Here is a 15,782-nt window from a genome sequence, read left to right as displayed (position 1 = left end):
TCAGAAACAGGCTCCAGGCTCTGAGCTGTCAGCACAGAGCCTGACGCGGGGCTCGAACCCACAAATGTGAGATCATGACCTGAGCTGAAGTTGGAGGCTTAACCAACTGAGCCACCCAGGTGCCCCGTCATGCTATTATTTTTAATTAAAAGTCTAAATTTATACAAAGATTATTTAATTGTAGGTTTTTAAAAACTAGTGAGACTACACATTTTTGTATATTGGTGAAGACTATTTTAATTTCTGCAAACCCTGAACGTATTCAAGTATTGGGCATGTGACACACAAGGTGGTCTATCTGATCGTATCCTAGGTGGAGCGGTATCTGCGAGGACCCTGGATAGACGGGGCAATTTCATTCCAAGAAACCATTATCTACTCATATATCACTGTTAATTGTCACATTTAGATTTGTTCTAATCTACTAAAATAGAAACTAACTGGGACAGGGAGGCAAGAAGTAAACAACTGAAAAGACCTGGTTTTCTAGAGTTGAGAAGCCATCTTAGAAAGACATGATGGTACGTAACAGTGGAGGTGTTCATCAAGTGACTACTTTTATGATCTACCTATCAAGCTGAGTGAATTGGAGATGACCTATCAGCTTGTTAAATTAGTCTAAATTCAAATAAACTATCTTTACAGTAAGTATAATAATGAACAGGGAACAACAGAGAATTTGAATGTAGCACCATTAGTTAATTTGCAGAATGCAACTAATTGTGATATTTATCTGGATAAGCAAGGAGAAACGCCATAGAAATTTTCTATAGCATTTGATTTCTCATCCTTGTGCCCTCAGATTTCTGAGAATTTACACACAAGTAAGGCACCTGGCTTCTGCTCTTGTGTTTTCTTTAGATCCAAAACACCTCCCAAGCACAAGCCACAGTTAAGCCCGAATGGAAGACCGAGAACAAACATTTTTAGAAACTCACAGGTATAAAGATCCTAAAGGCTAAATCATTTTAAAAAGCCAACAACCAAAATGTTTCCCACTTGTTTTCACAGTGCATTTTCTCTTTCTACTACATATCCCATTTCCCTGTTTCCTGATGTTTCTTTCTGGGAGAAGAGGGAGGGAGAAGGGGGATGCACATGTTTTCACAATGGGCTAGAATACTCACATTTTACAAATTATTACTTTTTGTTTAGCCTCCACATTACTTTGCATATTGATGAGCACTTCTTATTTCTTTCTTTTTACTTTCGAGGTTCCTTTCCATCTATGAGAGAATATATAGTTAATATATTTTCTAGTTTAATCATTATTCTGAGGCTGGACTTTGAAAAGAGTGTTTGTCTTTAAGTTTGTGGTTTGTGGATGCGAATACATCAAGCATATTTTATTCTAACAGAACTTGAGCTTGGAGAAAATAGACAGGACGTGACTCTTCTTCCTCACCTCCATCTAGTGTTACTGATCCCGAGGGCTGCCTGAGCTTTGGAGGCTTTACTTATTTTGTCAGAGATTCAGGATTATATACCAATTACCTCTTTTTTGAAGCAAACTCATGTTTAGGAGTACGATAGTAGCATATTTGTCTCCAAATGTGCCCCTAAGAATGTTAGGTTGCCTCTTGTCGGTTTGTATGAAGTGAAAGCATTCTCTTTTTTTAAATCCATGACTTTGTTATAGTTTTGACTTGGGAAGTCACATCTCAATGTGTTATGAGAATCAAAGCTTATGCAAAGCTTTTATGGGAACCCAACCAGTAATGATATTTCATCTGATGACCAGATTTTTTTAAAAGCAGTATCTGTTGGGCTACGTGGATAACTCATTTGGTTAAGCATCCAATTCTTGACTTTGGATCAGGTCAGGATCTCAGGACTGGTGAAATGGAACACCCCTACCCTCCACCCCCCAGCTGGGTATGGAGCTTACTGAAGAGTCTCTCTCTGCCCCTCCCCCACTGTGCCAGGGCTCTCTCCCAAAATAAATGAACATGAAAAAAAAAAAAAACCACGTGACACATTTTTATAACTATACCATTTTTTAGTTTTGATGTAGTGGAATGCAAAATATAAAAACCAATATAACACTTATTGTAAAAACTTGGAAACTTTCTGAGCAACTTAGTCATTTCTTTTTATTCGTTCTCAATGGTAGTTTTTGATTTTCTTTAACTTCAACAATTGAGATATTAAGCCCATTTTGTTAGCTAAGGTAGATAGTAGAATTTGGGCTGCAGATTCAGTGTTGAAGAAAAACATTCCCTTCTAGGAAATGTAGCAAGAGTTTGTACCTTTGAGGGTGGGTGGGGATTGGGTCTGAAAAAAAATGGTTATTAGTTACATCTCTGCTGCTAGCCAGCTGCGTGCATCTACACAAATTAATAACACTTTTTGGGTTATTCTGTCCAAAACTGTACAAAAAAAAAAAGACTGAATTCATGTTTTCAAAATTTCCCACCACTTTAACATTTTAATATTCTACAGTATGAATCTTAGTAAAGTATCTCCTCCACAATTTCCAGTTATCCTTACTTTTGTGTAGTGCCTTTAGGGAACAATACAGTGACAAGCATTCAACAACTTTACCTGCTTACGGATGCTGTACCTAAGGTTTTAATGTAATTATTCTGGAAAAGTCCTAAGTGAAAAGGTTCAGTTTCAGCTCCTTTGGGGGGAATTCGTCCCAAAGGCATCAGAGGTTTCTCCTATTAATCTCGAGTTACCTGAATCCATTTCTAAAATCTTTAAAAACGCTCCCTTAAAAAAAAAAAATTTTTTTTTTTGAAACTACAGATCCCATGAGTCAAAGAAGGAAACAGACACTTCCCCCCCAGCCCCTCCCCACCCCTTGACTGTAATCCGCTAAAACTAAGGTTGAGGCATCCTGAAATATGCCTGAAAGAAACGCCGGCTGTTTTGTCCCGGTTTTCAGCTGCGCTCTCCCCGGGCTCCTTTAAATCGGTGCTGAGAGTGTGGAAGGATCAGAGCGACGCAGCACGGGCTGGGCGCGGGCGCGGCCATCACCTGTTCCGAGACAGGCATGCGCACTGCGAGGGCGCGGGCGAGGAGGCGGGGCGCGGTGGGAGGGGCGGACGGCGCCTGGTTGGCACTGCTCAGACCTGCTTCTCCCGACTCAGGGCGCTGAGGCGGCTTCGGGGAGTTGTCCAACATGGAGGAGGCACCGGCTGCGGGCGTCACCTGCGAGCGGGACTAACACCCGCCTGGCGTTCCGGGCAGCGGGGCCGGTCCCGAGCCCTGGGACCTCGCCGCCTGCACGCCCCACGGAGGACCCCGGCTCCGGTGGCTCTTCGGGCCGCGGGCTTCCCGACGGGGACGCAGAGCAAGGAGGGAGCGCGGCGGCCCCGAGTCCCTCTGAGCCATGGGCAACGAGGCGAGCTTGGAAGGGGAAGGGCTCCCGGAAGGGCTGGCGGCGGCGGCGGCGGCGGCGGCAGCCGGAGGAGGGGCTGGCGGGGCGGGGAGCTCCTTGCACACCGTGATCCCGGCCGGCATGGAGGCGGATCTGAGCCAGCTGAGCGAAGAGGAGAGGAGACAGATCGCCGCTGTCATGTCAAGGGCGCAGGGGCTACCCAAGGGAAGCGTTCCCCCGGCCGCTGCGGAGCCGCCTTCCATGCACAGGCACGCACAGCATGATGTATATGTCCAGTCATATATGTACAGCTTCCCCTGCACATATGTGCCAACCCGTATGTGCCAGCACGGCAGTACATATATGTGGCTTCGGCTCATTTTATTTTCCCTAATGGGGTGATGAGAAAGAGATCATAAGCCTTCTCTGGGGCAGAATAAAAATGATGCATTGTAGAGTTTCTAGTGGGATAGTCAAGGGTTGCATTCCTGGAACTGGGATTTTTGGGTTGTGATTTTTGGCCTTTTGGAACCTTTCCCCCCCTAGGATGGCGTGGAGATACGCCCTCCAGTGTTTTACTAATCTGGAAGTCTTCCATTAATACAAAACGGACGTGCTGGGAAATGGATAGAACTGGGTGTTTACCTGTCGATGTTTAAACCTCCTCAGTCATTTTGGCGTCTTTTTCTCTCTGAATGTTGTCTGAAATATTTCTGTAACAATACCTTTCATTACCTGGGAGGTGATTTATCTTTCCTTCCCACCCCACACCCAGAGGAGACGAAGAGCTCGTTAGGTTGAAGGTATAGAATGAATACACCTTTTATATTCAATGAGGGACCCTGAATGTGTTGTGGTATTAGGCACATGGGTTGGTCGCAGCAGAGCAGGTGCCGTACGTGTATTTCTGAATTAGCATATGCTATTTTTTAAACTATTGCTCTTTTATATCCGAAAGTATCTTATAGCGTAGAACATGTGAATTTGTGTTCTCTTAAGATTAGTTTCCAATACAAACCAAATAAATGACAACTTGCACAGGCAATTAAGAGCTATTCTGTGATATTAACGTTTTAATTTCCCTCTCTAGTTCTCCATTTTCCTTCATCTAATAAATTAGTTGTTTTCTAATTAGGGTACTAAGAGGGTATAATCATTGTGCCTGCCTTGCCTTTATTGTAAACAAACCCTTTAAACTTTACACCCTCCCTTAGAGAAGAGTTCTCTGTCCGTTGTCCTGAAACTATTCCTGCTTTATATTAACTGACAGAAGACCTACACTTTTCATTTGAGGTACTGGAAAGATTTGGATATTGTAGGTGTAGATTCTTATCCTCTATTTCATAAAAGTATTTTAACGTAGGTACTATCACATATGTATATGCATATAATTTTATCAATAATTATTTTAATGTAAGAGAAGTGTAATGGATAGGTGCAATATTTTTAACATGAAATCTTAAATTCCTAGAATGTATCAGCTAAAAATCCCGTATTCTTGAAATGGAACCACCACTGCTAGTAAAAACCTGCTCCTTTATATTAACTGTTTTTTTCTAACTAGTAATATTTGGTGGGGTTTTTTTTGGTATAAAGCCTTTCTTATGCATTACCTACACTGTTACAGCCTATGACATGTTCCATTTTTCTCTACTGATGAAAACTTGGAAAAAATTTTTGAATGTTCAGATATTAGATATTACCTAATGAGGTACAATATTTCTAGTAGCTTTTTAGAAATGTATGCCAGCCCTTTTATAGTTTTTACTAAGATGTACATGCAACAGGTTTAGCATCCTGGTTACATAGACTAAGGAGAGTTTGAACTTTGATTTTTGCATTCGTAACTTTTCTTCTGTTCAGAGTGGCTGAAAAATACTATTTCAGCCTATGAAACTGGTTTTATGCAATACTTATATTCTTCATTGATAATTCTGTTAGAGTAGAATTTTTAGTAATAGATAATCTGGTCTCAACAGTTATTGGTAAAAGGCTCATCTAGATAAACAATATGTTTCTGATTTTTGAAACCTGCTTATATTTTACTGAATGATTTTTATAGGAGACGCATAATTTTTGCAAATTATTATCCCCTCCTGGGTTAACCAAAGAAGTACTTGGTTTAGAGTCAGATTTTTAGAAGCACATTAAGTATATAAAAAAGTATATCCAAATTTTTAAACTTGGAAGGGGTTAAGTGTGTCATTTAGACATGGAGGTATTTTGTTTTGCTTTGTTTTATTTTTAAATAAGGATTGAAAACCTAGATTCTTATCCTACTCATATTAACTGACTGAAGGCAAAATGTATATGCCCCAGCCATATGTGCCTCAGTTTCCCTGCCTCAAATAAGGCAAGTGATACTTGTCTTAACTATCTTGTAGAATCATTGTGAGGACCAGTTAAAAATTGATGGGAATATTTTTGTTTGAATTTTAATTTGAAGGAATTCTATAAATATAAAGAGTAATAATATCAGTATCTTCAGTGAATGGCACTAGCGATGGCTTCAGACAAGTTGTATATTGAATTATGCACCGTTACAAATTAGTTTGATGTATCTGTATTCTTTTAAATATGAAGAAGTCAGTGGAATCCCCACTCCCCCCGCTCCCCACCAGAAGTCCAGATACCAGATATCTGTGACTAACTAGTTTTTTTTTTTTAATGTTTGTTTATTTTTGAGACAGAGACAGAAGGTGAATAAGGGAAGGGCAGAGAGAGAGGGAGACACAGGATCTGAAGACAGGCTCCAGGCTCTGAGCTGTCAGCACAGAGCCCGACATGGGGCTTGAACCCACGAACCGTGAGATCATGATCTGAGCCAAAGTCGGACGCTTAACTGACTGAGCCACCCAGATGCCCCTTGTTTTGTTTTTTGAGAGAGAGAGAGAGAGAGAGAGAGAGAGAGAGAGAGAGAGAGTGTGTGTGTGTGTGTGTGTGTGTGTGTGTAAATTGGGGAGGGGCAGAAGGAGAGAGAGAGAATCTTAAGCAGGCTCCACATTCAGCACAGAGCCCAATGCAGGGCTCAATCCCAGGACCCTGGGATCATGACCTGAGTGGAAATCAAGAGTCAGAAGTTCAACCAACTGAGCCACTCAGGTGCCTCTGTGACTAGCTAGTTTTATAACCCTGGATTAATCTCTTAGCCTCTTTAAGCTCTAGTATTCTCTACAGTATAAAAATGAATAGATATTCCTAAAGTTGCTTATATTTCTAATATCAAAAAGTTTTATGTGACTCAGCATTGTCAAGATAAGTGTCATTGCCTGTTGTGTTCCATTAAAAAGATTTTTTTTTTTAGCATTCCAACTGCTTTTACATTCTTATCCTTGAATACCATTTACCTCATTTGTAGTTGAAATATTTTTTCTGCTAAACTATGAAAGAAAAATTCTAATCTGGGGATAACGGTAGTAATGAAAAAGGAGGCTGTATAAAGCATGGGGAGTTACAAGCTAGAACTTACAGGTTACAAACAAAATGCTCCTGGATTTATGATTTATTGAAGACCCAGGGAAAGGCAATTTTATTACTTGGTCACGTCATTCTATTTACAACTACAAATATGACAGGGGTTTACTGAAAAGTGCTTCTGATTAGCAGAATATTTTATAGGAGTTCTGATTGAATCCATGATTTTCTAGTATTCCTTTGCAGCTCTCTAACTGCTAGACAACTCAACACACATTTTTTCTTCCTAGAGTAGCAGGCTAAGTCCGGGTTCTAAAATGCATATAGAATGTTTTCATTTATATCTTGGAAGGACTGCAGAAGAATTTGAAAAGAATTGATGAAGTATTAATCTAGGATAAAACAAAAACCTGATACATTCATTTATTGTCATCCATGTGTTCATTCACTTATCAAACACTAATGCTCTAGTTAACAGGTTTGGTTCTAGTGATGTAAAGGTGAGTGGAACACATTCCTTCTCTAGGAGATCACAGTCCAGTCTCCAAGACACAGATTGCATTTTCATCGTGTTTTTTTTTTTTTTTTTTTTTTTTTTAACAGAGCAACTGTTACAAAAGACCCTAATTGTTAGCTGAGACATCCTTATATTTTTTGTTTAGGATTAAGCTTATGTCTTCTTTTAATGATTGTCTTTCTATTTCTCACATCCACATCTTTATGTTTTTTGTTAACTCACATCATTCTAGTAACTGAAATTAGTTTAAGTTGTAGGGCAGTCTTTCTAGCTGTGTCAGTATTTTCTCACAAGGGGATTTTTTACTATGTAACGTGTATATGTAGGAAGTACACACAAGTGTAATTTCTGCTGCAGGCACCTTGCTTTAAATTTTGGTGTTAAGAACACAAGTACTTGGTATTCATAAAGTTTATCTTTTATTTGTTTTGTACATAGGTTGGAGTCTGTGAAATAACACAGAAACAATGATTAAGTTTAATAGTATTTTCAAGAGGATTTAGTCGAATTAAGAATAGATTTTTTTTGTACTCTATTTAAATGTAGGTCTCTAGGACTCCACAAGGGAACCAATTCAATAAAATGCCTAAATAATTACTTGTAAGATAGGTACTTCTGTAATGAAGTTCCTAAGAATGCGCCCTTTCATGGGAGTCATAGATTTTATTAATTGAATGTAGATCATTTCTAGAATAATGTGAAGATATAAACATTGGAATTTCTAGAAATAATTCATTTTAGGTTATTTACCAAGGCTCTTCTATCTTCCCGTGGAAAGGAGCACATGCAGCGGCCTGTAAAGAAACTTTCAAAATCATTTCCCTCAAGTGGAAATATGTAGCTTTTAAAAAATTAGTTATCTTACAACTGTTGGAATTAATTAAGGTGGTAATCTTAGTTCTTCATTTAAGTTATCTAAAGTTTTGTAACTTTTTTTTCCTGGGGGAAATTGCCAAAACTAAGAATTCTGTTTATTTATCTTTTATTAGGAAGTCACTTCTTGCATACCTTGGCTTTTATAGATTATTTCCTTTAGACTTTTTGCTAATTAGAAGTAATACTTCTGTGTTTCTTTTCTATTATACCTTAGATGATTTAATTCAAATTTCTGTATCATTTGGGGAATTTGAAAAACAATTCATATTAAGTACTAAATGATCTGAAATTAAAAAAAATTATAATCTGGCCCATTAGTAGGTATATTATCACAAAACAAATTAAAACTTGTAGAACTTTATTAGGATTATCTCATATTTCAAGTGCTATTGAGTAACTTTTTTTTTCCTTTTAATTGAAATCACTTCCAAGATTAAAAGGCTACATATATCAAGTGAAATACTTATAATTTTATTTTTAACTATTCTAATACAGCCTATTCTTACTAGTTACAACTTTATCAGTAAAGAATTGCTTACTTAAAAAAAATTAATGCATTTATTTGACTTTTATCTAAAGTAAAAAACTTTTAGTTATTTAGCCATAGTCATTTAAAAGTGATCATGTTTCCAAAGCTGTTTAAAAAATCCATTATGTACATCTGTCTATCAATTAAAAGAAAGTTGGCAGGTTAGTTACATTCTTACATCTGTCAACAATGAATAATATTACTAATAGGCTAACAAAGGCAATAATAAATGTTACAGAAAACATTGAGATCATTATGTACTTTTTTTCTGAGAAAAGCAACAATACTTTCAAAAGTGGGATCACAATCAGCTTGTTACTATTTATATACCAGGCTATACCTCAAGATTCTCTAAGTATCAACTGTTATTTTGTGTAAAGATCACATTTAGGATTAGCTGGTGGAAGAATAAATGACATAATATTTTTCTTGTACAAGAAATAGGGAATTTTCTCAAAAATATCTAATCAAAGTAGGACTTCTCATTTTATGAAGTTTAATCAGGATAGTATTTGATGGGTATTATTATCTTTGTAGACAGAATAGGTAAAATTGAATAGATTTTCAGTTTTCTTAGTGCCTGGAAATGCATCATGTAACCTCCTTTACTAAAAACTTGCCTGATGTCACATGTGCCACATGTGACTAATGTAAATTCTTGCAATCAAGCAAAACACACAGACATTAACAAAAAAACAGTTGCAACAAACTCCCACATTTTAAGATGATTAGTTTTAATTTTTGGTGCTGCTAGTATTTGGAAGATTAACATTCTTTGAACATGAATGTACTAGATCATGGCATTTTTTCTTTTTTAAACTTTTTTAATGTTTTATTTATTTTTGAGAGAGAGAGAGAGAGTATGAGCAGGGGAGGATCAGGGAGACAGAATCCAGACAGGCTCCAGGCTCTGAGCTAGCTGTCAGCTCAAAGCCTGATGTGGGGCTCTAACCCAGGAACTGTGAGATCATGACCCGAGCTGAAGCCGATGCTCAAGCCAATGCTCAACTGACTGAGCCACCCTGGCACCTCTCTCTTTTTTTAATTAAAAGAAATTTTTTTACATTTATTCACTTTTGAGAGATAGAGAAAGACAGAGCACAAGTGGGGAAGGGACAAGGGAGGCAATCTCTGAAGCAGGCTCCAGGCTCTGTTAGCACAGAGTGCACAAACTGTGAGATCATGTCCTGAGCCGAAGTAGGGCGCTGAACCTACTGAGCCACCCAGGCATCCCACGTTGATTTATTGAGCTAATATAATTAGGTTTTAAGTATGGCTGGATTCTATTAAGTGTAAATGTAAACTATTATAAATAATGTCTAACAAGGTTTCTTACTTTTCATGACTTATAGTAGCAAGTATTGTTTTTTCCTTTTTTTTTTTTTTTTAATCTTTTTGTTGAAAATCGCTACCCAAAGGCATTAAACCTTTTCTGGGCACATACAGGATACTGCAAAAATGTGTTCTAATTATATTTATACATGAGTAATTTTGAGACTGTAAAAAAGTAATAGCTTTTTCATATTATTTTGAGTTGGGATAATTTCCATTATTTTTACTTATTTTTGTTTAACTTTTCTAGGAAACAAGAGTTGGATAGTAGTCATCCTCCAAAACAACCAGGGAAACCGCCGGACCCAGGGCGCTCAGCTCCGCCTGGTCTCAGTAAGAGTAGAACTACAGACACTTTGAGGTCAGAGCAGAAGTTGCCTGGAAGGAGTCCTTCCACCATTAGCTTGAAAGAATCAAAGTCCAGAACTGATCTGAAGGAAGAGCACAAGTCTAGTATGATGCCTGGCTTCCTCTCAGAGGTTAACCCTTTAAGTGCTGTCTCCTCTGTTGTAAATAAATTTAATCCTTTTGATTTGATATCAGACACTGATGCATCCCAGGAAGAAACTGCCAAGAAACAGAAAATAGCTCAGAAGGAACAAGGAAAACCGGAAGGAATCACGAAACCTCCATCACAACAGTCACCTAAGCCAGTTCCTAAGCAGCAAGGACCTGCGAAGGTCCCACTGCAGCAGGATGGCTCTCCCAAAGCAGTATCTTCTCAGCAACCAGAGAAGAGTAAATCACAGCCTTCAGGGACAGGAAAGCCAACTGAGGGGCTTGCCCAGGCTCCTCAGGCACAACTGCCACTTCAAAGAGATGCAACCAGGCCTCAGGCTAAACAGTCAGGCGCACTCAGGGGAGAATCAGTTAAACCCTCTGTGCACAGCCCATCCAAATCACCTATTCAGCAAGCAAGTCCTGGAAAACCTCCAGCCCATCAGCCTGGACCTGAAAAACTTGCCACGGCACAGCCTGGGCCTGCAAAGCCCTTAGCTCAGCAACCAGGGCCAGCCAAGGCCCTAGCTCAACAGCCGGGGACAGCGAAGGCCCCAGCCCAGCCACTGGGGACAACAAAGCCCACGGTGCAGCAGCCTGGGCCCAAGGCTCCAGCTCAGCCTGTTGGGCCTGCGAAGCCTCAAGCTCAACAGGCCGGGTCAGACAAACTTGCATCGCAGCAGCCAGGGCCCCCAAAATCTCCAGCTCACCAACCTGGCTCGCAGTCTCCAGCTCAGCCACCCGGGCCTGCAAAGGCTCCATCTCAGCAGGTTGGGGCAACAAAGTCTCTGGGTCAGCAGCCAGGGGCCGGAAAAACTCCTGCTCAACAGCCCAGCCCACCAAAGCCCCCTTCTCAACAGCCTGGCCTGGCAAAGCCCTCTCCTCAACAGCCAGTCTCTGCAAAGCCTTCACCTCAGCAACCTGGTCCGTCAAAGCCCCCTCAGCAGCCTGGCCCAGGAAAGCCCCCTCCTCAGCAGCCCGGTCCAGGAAAGCCCCCTCCTCAGCAACCCGGCCCATCAAAGCCTCCTCCTCAGCAGCCCGGCCCAGGAAAGCCTCCTTCTCAGCAGCCCGGCCCAGGAAAGCCCCCTCCTCAGCAGCCCGGTCCAGGAAAGCCCCCTCCTCAGCAGCCCGGCCCAGGAAAGCCCCCTCTTGGCCCAGCCAAGCCTTCAGCTCAGCAGTCTACAAAACCAGTAAGCCAAACAGAAGCTGGGAAACCTCTGCAGCCATCGACTTCTCCATCTGCAGCACAGACTCCAGTACAAGGCCTCCCTAAAACCATCTGTCCTCTTTGCAATACCACTGAACTTCTGTTACATGTTCCAGGAAAGGCCAATTTTAACACGTGCACTGAGTGTCAAACCACTGTGTGTAGCCTGTGTGGTTTTAATCCCAATCCTCATTTAACCGAGGTGAGTGTGTTTATTTATTGTGTTCATGCTCTTAAACTATTATCATTGCTTGCACAAATTGTGTTCAGTTTAGCACTGGTATGATAGGATGGCATTGTTTTTCTCTCATCCTTTCTTTCTCCTTCCTTTCTCTTCTCTGCTAATTGCAAATTTAGGAAAAAAAATTTTTAAACACTTTCTCCAATAATAAGCCAAAAATACTGCCATAATTTCTGATACGTTTGGCATATAAGGTAAAAATGAATTCAAAGAGGCTGAGCATTTACTATTGCACTCTGTAAAATCCACACTATTTATTATTTAGCATATAGTGATAATTGCTTTAACTTTGAACTTCATACTCCTACCTACCAAAATTATGGTACTCTTAACTGGGATCATATCTGTGCTGTGAAATCGGACACTGTTTTCACGTTATAAATACAATTTTAAACATTTTAAAAATATTTATTTTTGAAAGAGAGAGAGTGTAAGTGGGGGAGGGGCAGAGAGAGAGGGAGACACAGAATATGAAATAGGTTCTAGGCTCTGAGCTGTCAGCACAGAACCCGATGCTGGACTTGAACTCAAAAGCTGTGAGATCATGCCCTGAGCCAAAGTTGGACGTTTAACCAACTGAGCCATCCAGGTGCCCCATAAATACAATTTTAATATAAAATTAAGTACATATCCTTTCCCTGCCAGTGACTTTGATATGCCTTATGAATAATGTTTCACTCATTAAGAGTCATTAATAACAGCTTAAGTTAGTTCATAAAATGAAAAAGTCATAGAACAAGTTCAATGTTGATGGGTGTATTCTCAGAAAGATCACAGTTTATATCTTCAGGTCGTTGGATATACCTTCCTATCAAATCATAAAGGGGCCAGGAGTGATACAATTTAGTTCAATATTATTTACTCTGATTTAGGATAGAAGTAAATCTCAAGAAGTCAGTTAATGTTAACTTAGCACTTAAAGATCCTGAATAAAATCATATTTTGATAGAGATTTGGGGACTCAGAAATTCTCTGGAGTTGAGAAATAATACAGAGAAGTTGAGATGATGATATAAGTGAGAATAGAGAGGCCAGAAGAATACATTTAAAAGAAATCTGGTAGCTCCTACCCGATGAGAAGGTGCAGAAATCACTTCACTTGTCTGGCGGACAGCTGTTAGTGGGCTGTGTGTGCATCATGTCTGCGAAGAGCCCAGGAAGGAGCTGACAGCAGGCAATGAAGGATTGTGTGGCTTGAATATCCCTGAGAGAGAGGACTTGTGTCCTCTTGTTATAAATGAAGTCTCTGTTATAATAATAACAGCACTGATGAGCACTGGTAGCTGTAAGGTTAGCTGGGATATTTGCTGCCAATGAGAGATGAAATGATGTAAATTAAAAGTGTGCCAATTTCTGGTTGTTTGCTAAAGTATCCTTTACTCTTCTTATCCCAAAGTCATATTGAGTACCTCAACTTTTCAGATAAGCCGTTTTTAATGATAACATTGCAGTGAATAAAGACATATTCCACTCAAATAATAGCAGAAATTGGATTATAAGAATTTTGTTTATATGTTTGTAGCTTTTAAAATTGATGAAGATATATTTCTGCTCATACTATATGACATTGATAGGAATGTACAGTAATAATGACTTAGAGCAATGGTTGATCATTTCATAAATGTCATTTGACAATTTATGAAGCAGAAACATGCAGTTGGACTTTGAAGCCACATATATTATTTTAGTACCTATTATATGGAAGATATTTTCATGTTTGGCAGGATATAAAGATAACTAAAACATAAGGCTGATTATAACATAATCAGAATGCATCAGGTTAGATAATACATTCACAAGTAAACATAATATGTGGTCAAATGATAAGAGCAATGAGAGATGAACAAATACTGTGGACTTCAGAATAGGAAGTGTCCTGTCTAGTGAGTGAGATTAAGAAAAGCTTCATGGAGAAGATGGCATTGAGGTAGGTTTGTAAGGACGGATACTATTTCAACAGATGAGGCACGCAAAAGGGGATGATGATTTGGTCCAAGACCTAGAGCCAGAAAAATGTACGGTGTATTTCAGGAATCAGAGGTAAATCTAGGTTGGCTGAAGTGGTGGGGGAAAAATAGGCAATGGGATTGGAGAGAAGTTTAGGTCAGATTTTGGCCTTCAGTGTTAGCAGGTTGTGATGAACGTGCTGTTTTATGAAATTTACTTGATTCATATAGTCATACATCTGATCATTTGTTCATTTTAGAAGTTTATATCAAATGCCTCTTGTGAAGCACCAATGAGTGCTGTATGGAATCAGATATTCACTGGATATGGAGTCTTTCTTCAGGAAATAAAATAGGGGAAATAAAAGTGGATATAAAAAAAGAAAAAAATACTCATGAAAGATAACTTTGTGTAGGGTTTTACAGTTAATATAGTTCTTCCCTACTTGTTTTATCAAAATTAAATTTCCAAATAATTCCATGGGCCTGTATTATCTGTATTATATTTTTCTCTATTATAACATTGAGAAAACTAGTGTTCAAGTGGTTACTGTGATTACTTGTTAGAATCTTCATGGTGGTAAATAATCAAGCAGACTTCACACCAAATCTCCTGATTCCCAATCTAGTTACTTACAGTAGGAGCACAGATAAAGTGCTGTAAGGTCAAAGGAAGAACACATCACTGGCAGTCATGGGTCGGGGGGGTTTGGGTATTATAACTATCTTCATGAAAACAGAAGAATTTGAGTTGGAAAATATGAAGAATAATAGGAATATGGACACTTATAAAAGGCGTTGAGAAAATGAGAGCAGGGCTACCTCACTAGCTTATTAAAGGAAAACATTCCCATTATTCATGAGATGAATGTGGGGAATCATTTAAACTTTCTGCAGGAATATTTCCATTTGAAAAATGTATATAATAATATATTCTCTGCCAAACACATTTGATTATTAGGATTATCTGAACATTTGTATGATAAGGTATTTTAAAATGTATTAAGTGCTTTTAAAGTTGCAATATAATACAATTATGAATAAGATCTAACTTTTAAAGTTTACTCAACTTTTTTTTATATTTAGAAACAATATTTTAAGTTGTTGGTTTCTGAGGTATCAATCAAGAGCCATTTGATTTAATAATGACATTTCTTTCAACTTTTATTTTTTTCCTCACAAGTAAAAATGTCATCTGAGTTCTAATTCTGAACTCTAACTTTCCCTAGTCCTGTCCACCAAATGGCCAGTTCCTCACTCCTGAATTATCAAGGGGGTAAGAGTTGTAAGAGTTGAGAACTCTGGATCGAGGCTGAGAGCTTCTATTTCAAGAGATAATACGATAGATGAGATTTTGGGAACAATCACCACTGCTATACTATTCTATAAATCCATGAGTAAGTGAACTTCTCTGAGTCTTCTGAAGAGGATGTAATGCTCTGGGTCATGTTGCCCTCAACTATTCAGACTGAGCAGACAGTTTATCTATGCAAGACAGGGACAGAGGTGGGGAGTTCTTTAATTCTTTCATTTACACGGATTTACTGCTTTCAAGTTTGATGTTTATATGCAAGTAACTCTCAGTTTGGTAATCTGTGGATTAAATAGAATAATGCTGTCTCGTATCACTTCTTGAAAAGACTAGGAGGATTACTCCAATATATTTTGTTTCCAACATATCACAATTATGACTATATGTGCTTATGGACATCCTGGCTCTTAAATGAATACTGATCTCCAAGTAGGCTTGGAGAGGTGTTGCGGGGGACCAGCCCACGCACCAGAGTCCAAGGGTCTCTGAGTAGGGGGTTGGTGTCGGCGAAATATCTATAAGAAAGAACACAGACAACATGAATGGTGGAAGAGACCACACTTTACTGTGAAACTTGGTGTCTTA

At 39.1% G+C, this 15,782-nt stretch overlaps 1 protein-coding gene across 1 annotated transcript in view; it reads left to right on the top strand.

Moving 5' to 3' along the window:
• The first annotated feature begins 3,337 nt into the window (after window positions 1-3,337).
• PCLO (piccolo presynaptic cytomatrix protein) overlaps window positions 3,338-15,782 on the top strand; it is a 411,647-nt gene continuing 399,202 nt past the window's right edge. Inside the window, exons 1-2 of the mRNA XM_029928192.1 lie at window positions 3,338-3,594; window positions 10,244-11,900. Of these exons, the coding sequence (XP_029784052.1) occupies window positions 3,338-3,594; window positions 10,244-11,900 (1,914 nt within the window). The remainder of the gene's footprint in view (window positions 3,595-10,243; window positions 11,901-15,782) is intronic.

The sequence above is a fragment of the Suricata suricatta genome, chromosome 2 (assembly GCF_006229205.1).
Source record: "Suricata suricatta isolate VVHF042 chromosome 2, meerkat_22Aug2017_6uvM2_HiC, whole genome shotgun sequence".
NCBI classification, from domain to species: Eukaryota; Metazoa; Chordata; class Mammalia; order Carnivora; family Herpestidae; genus Suricata; species Suricata suricatta.
The sequence above is the reverse complement of the archived record's forward strand: the minus strand, read 5'-3'. Positions and strand labels throughout refer to the sequence as shown.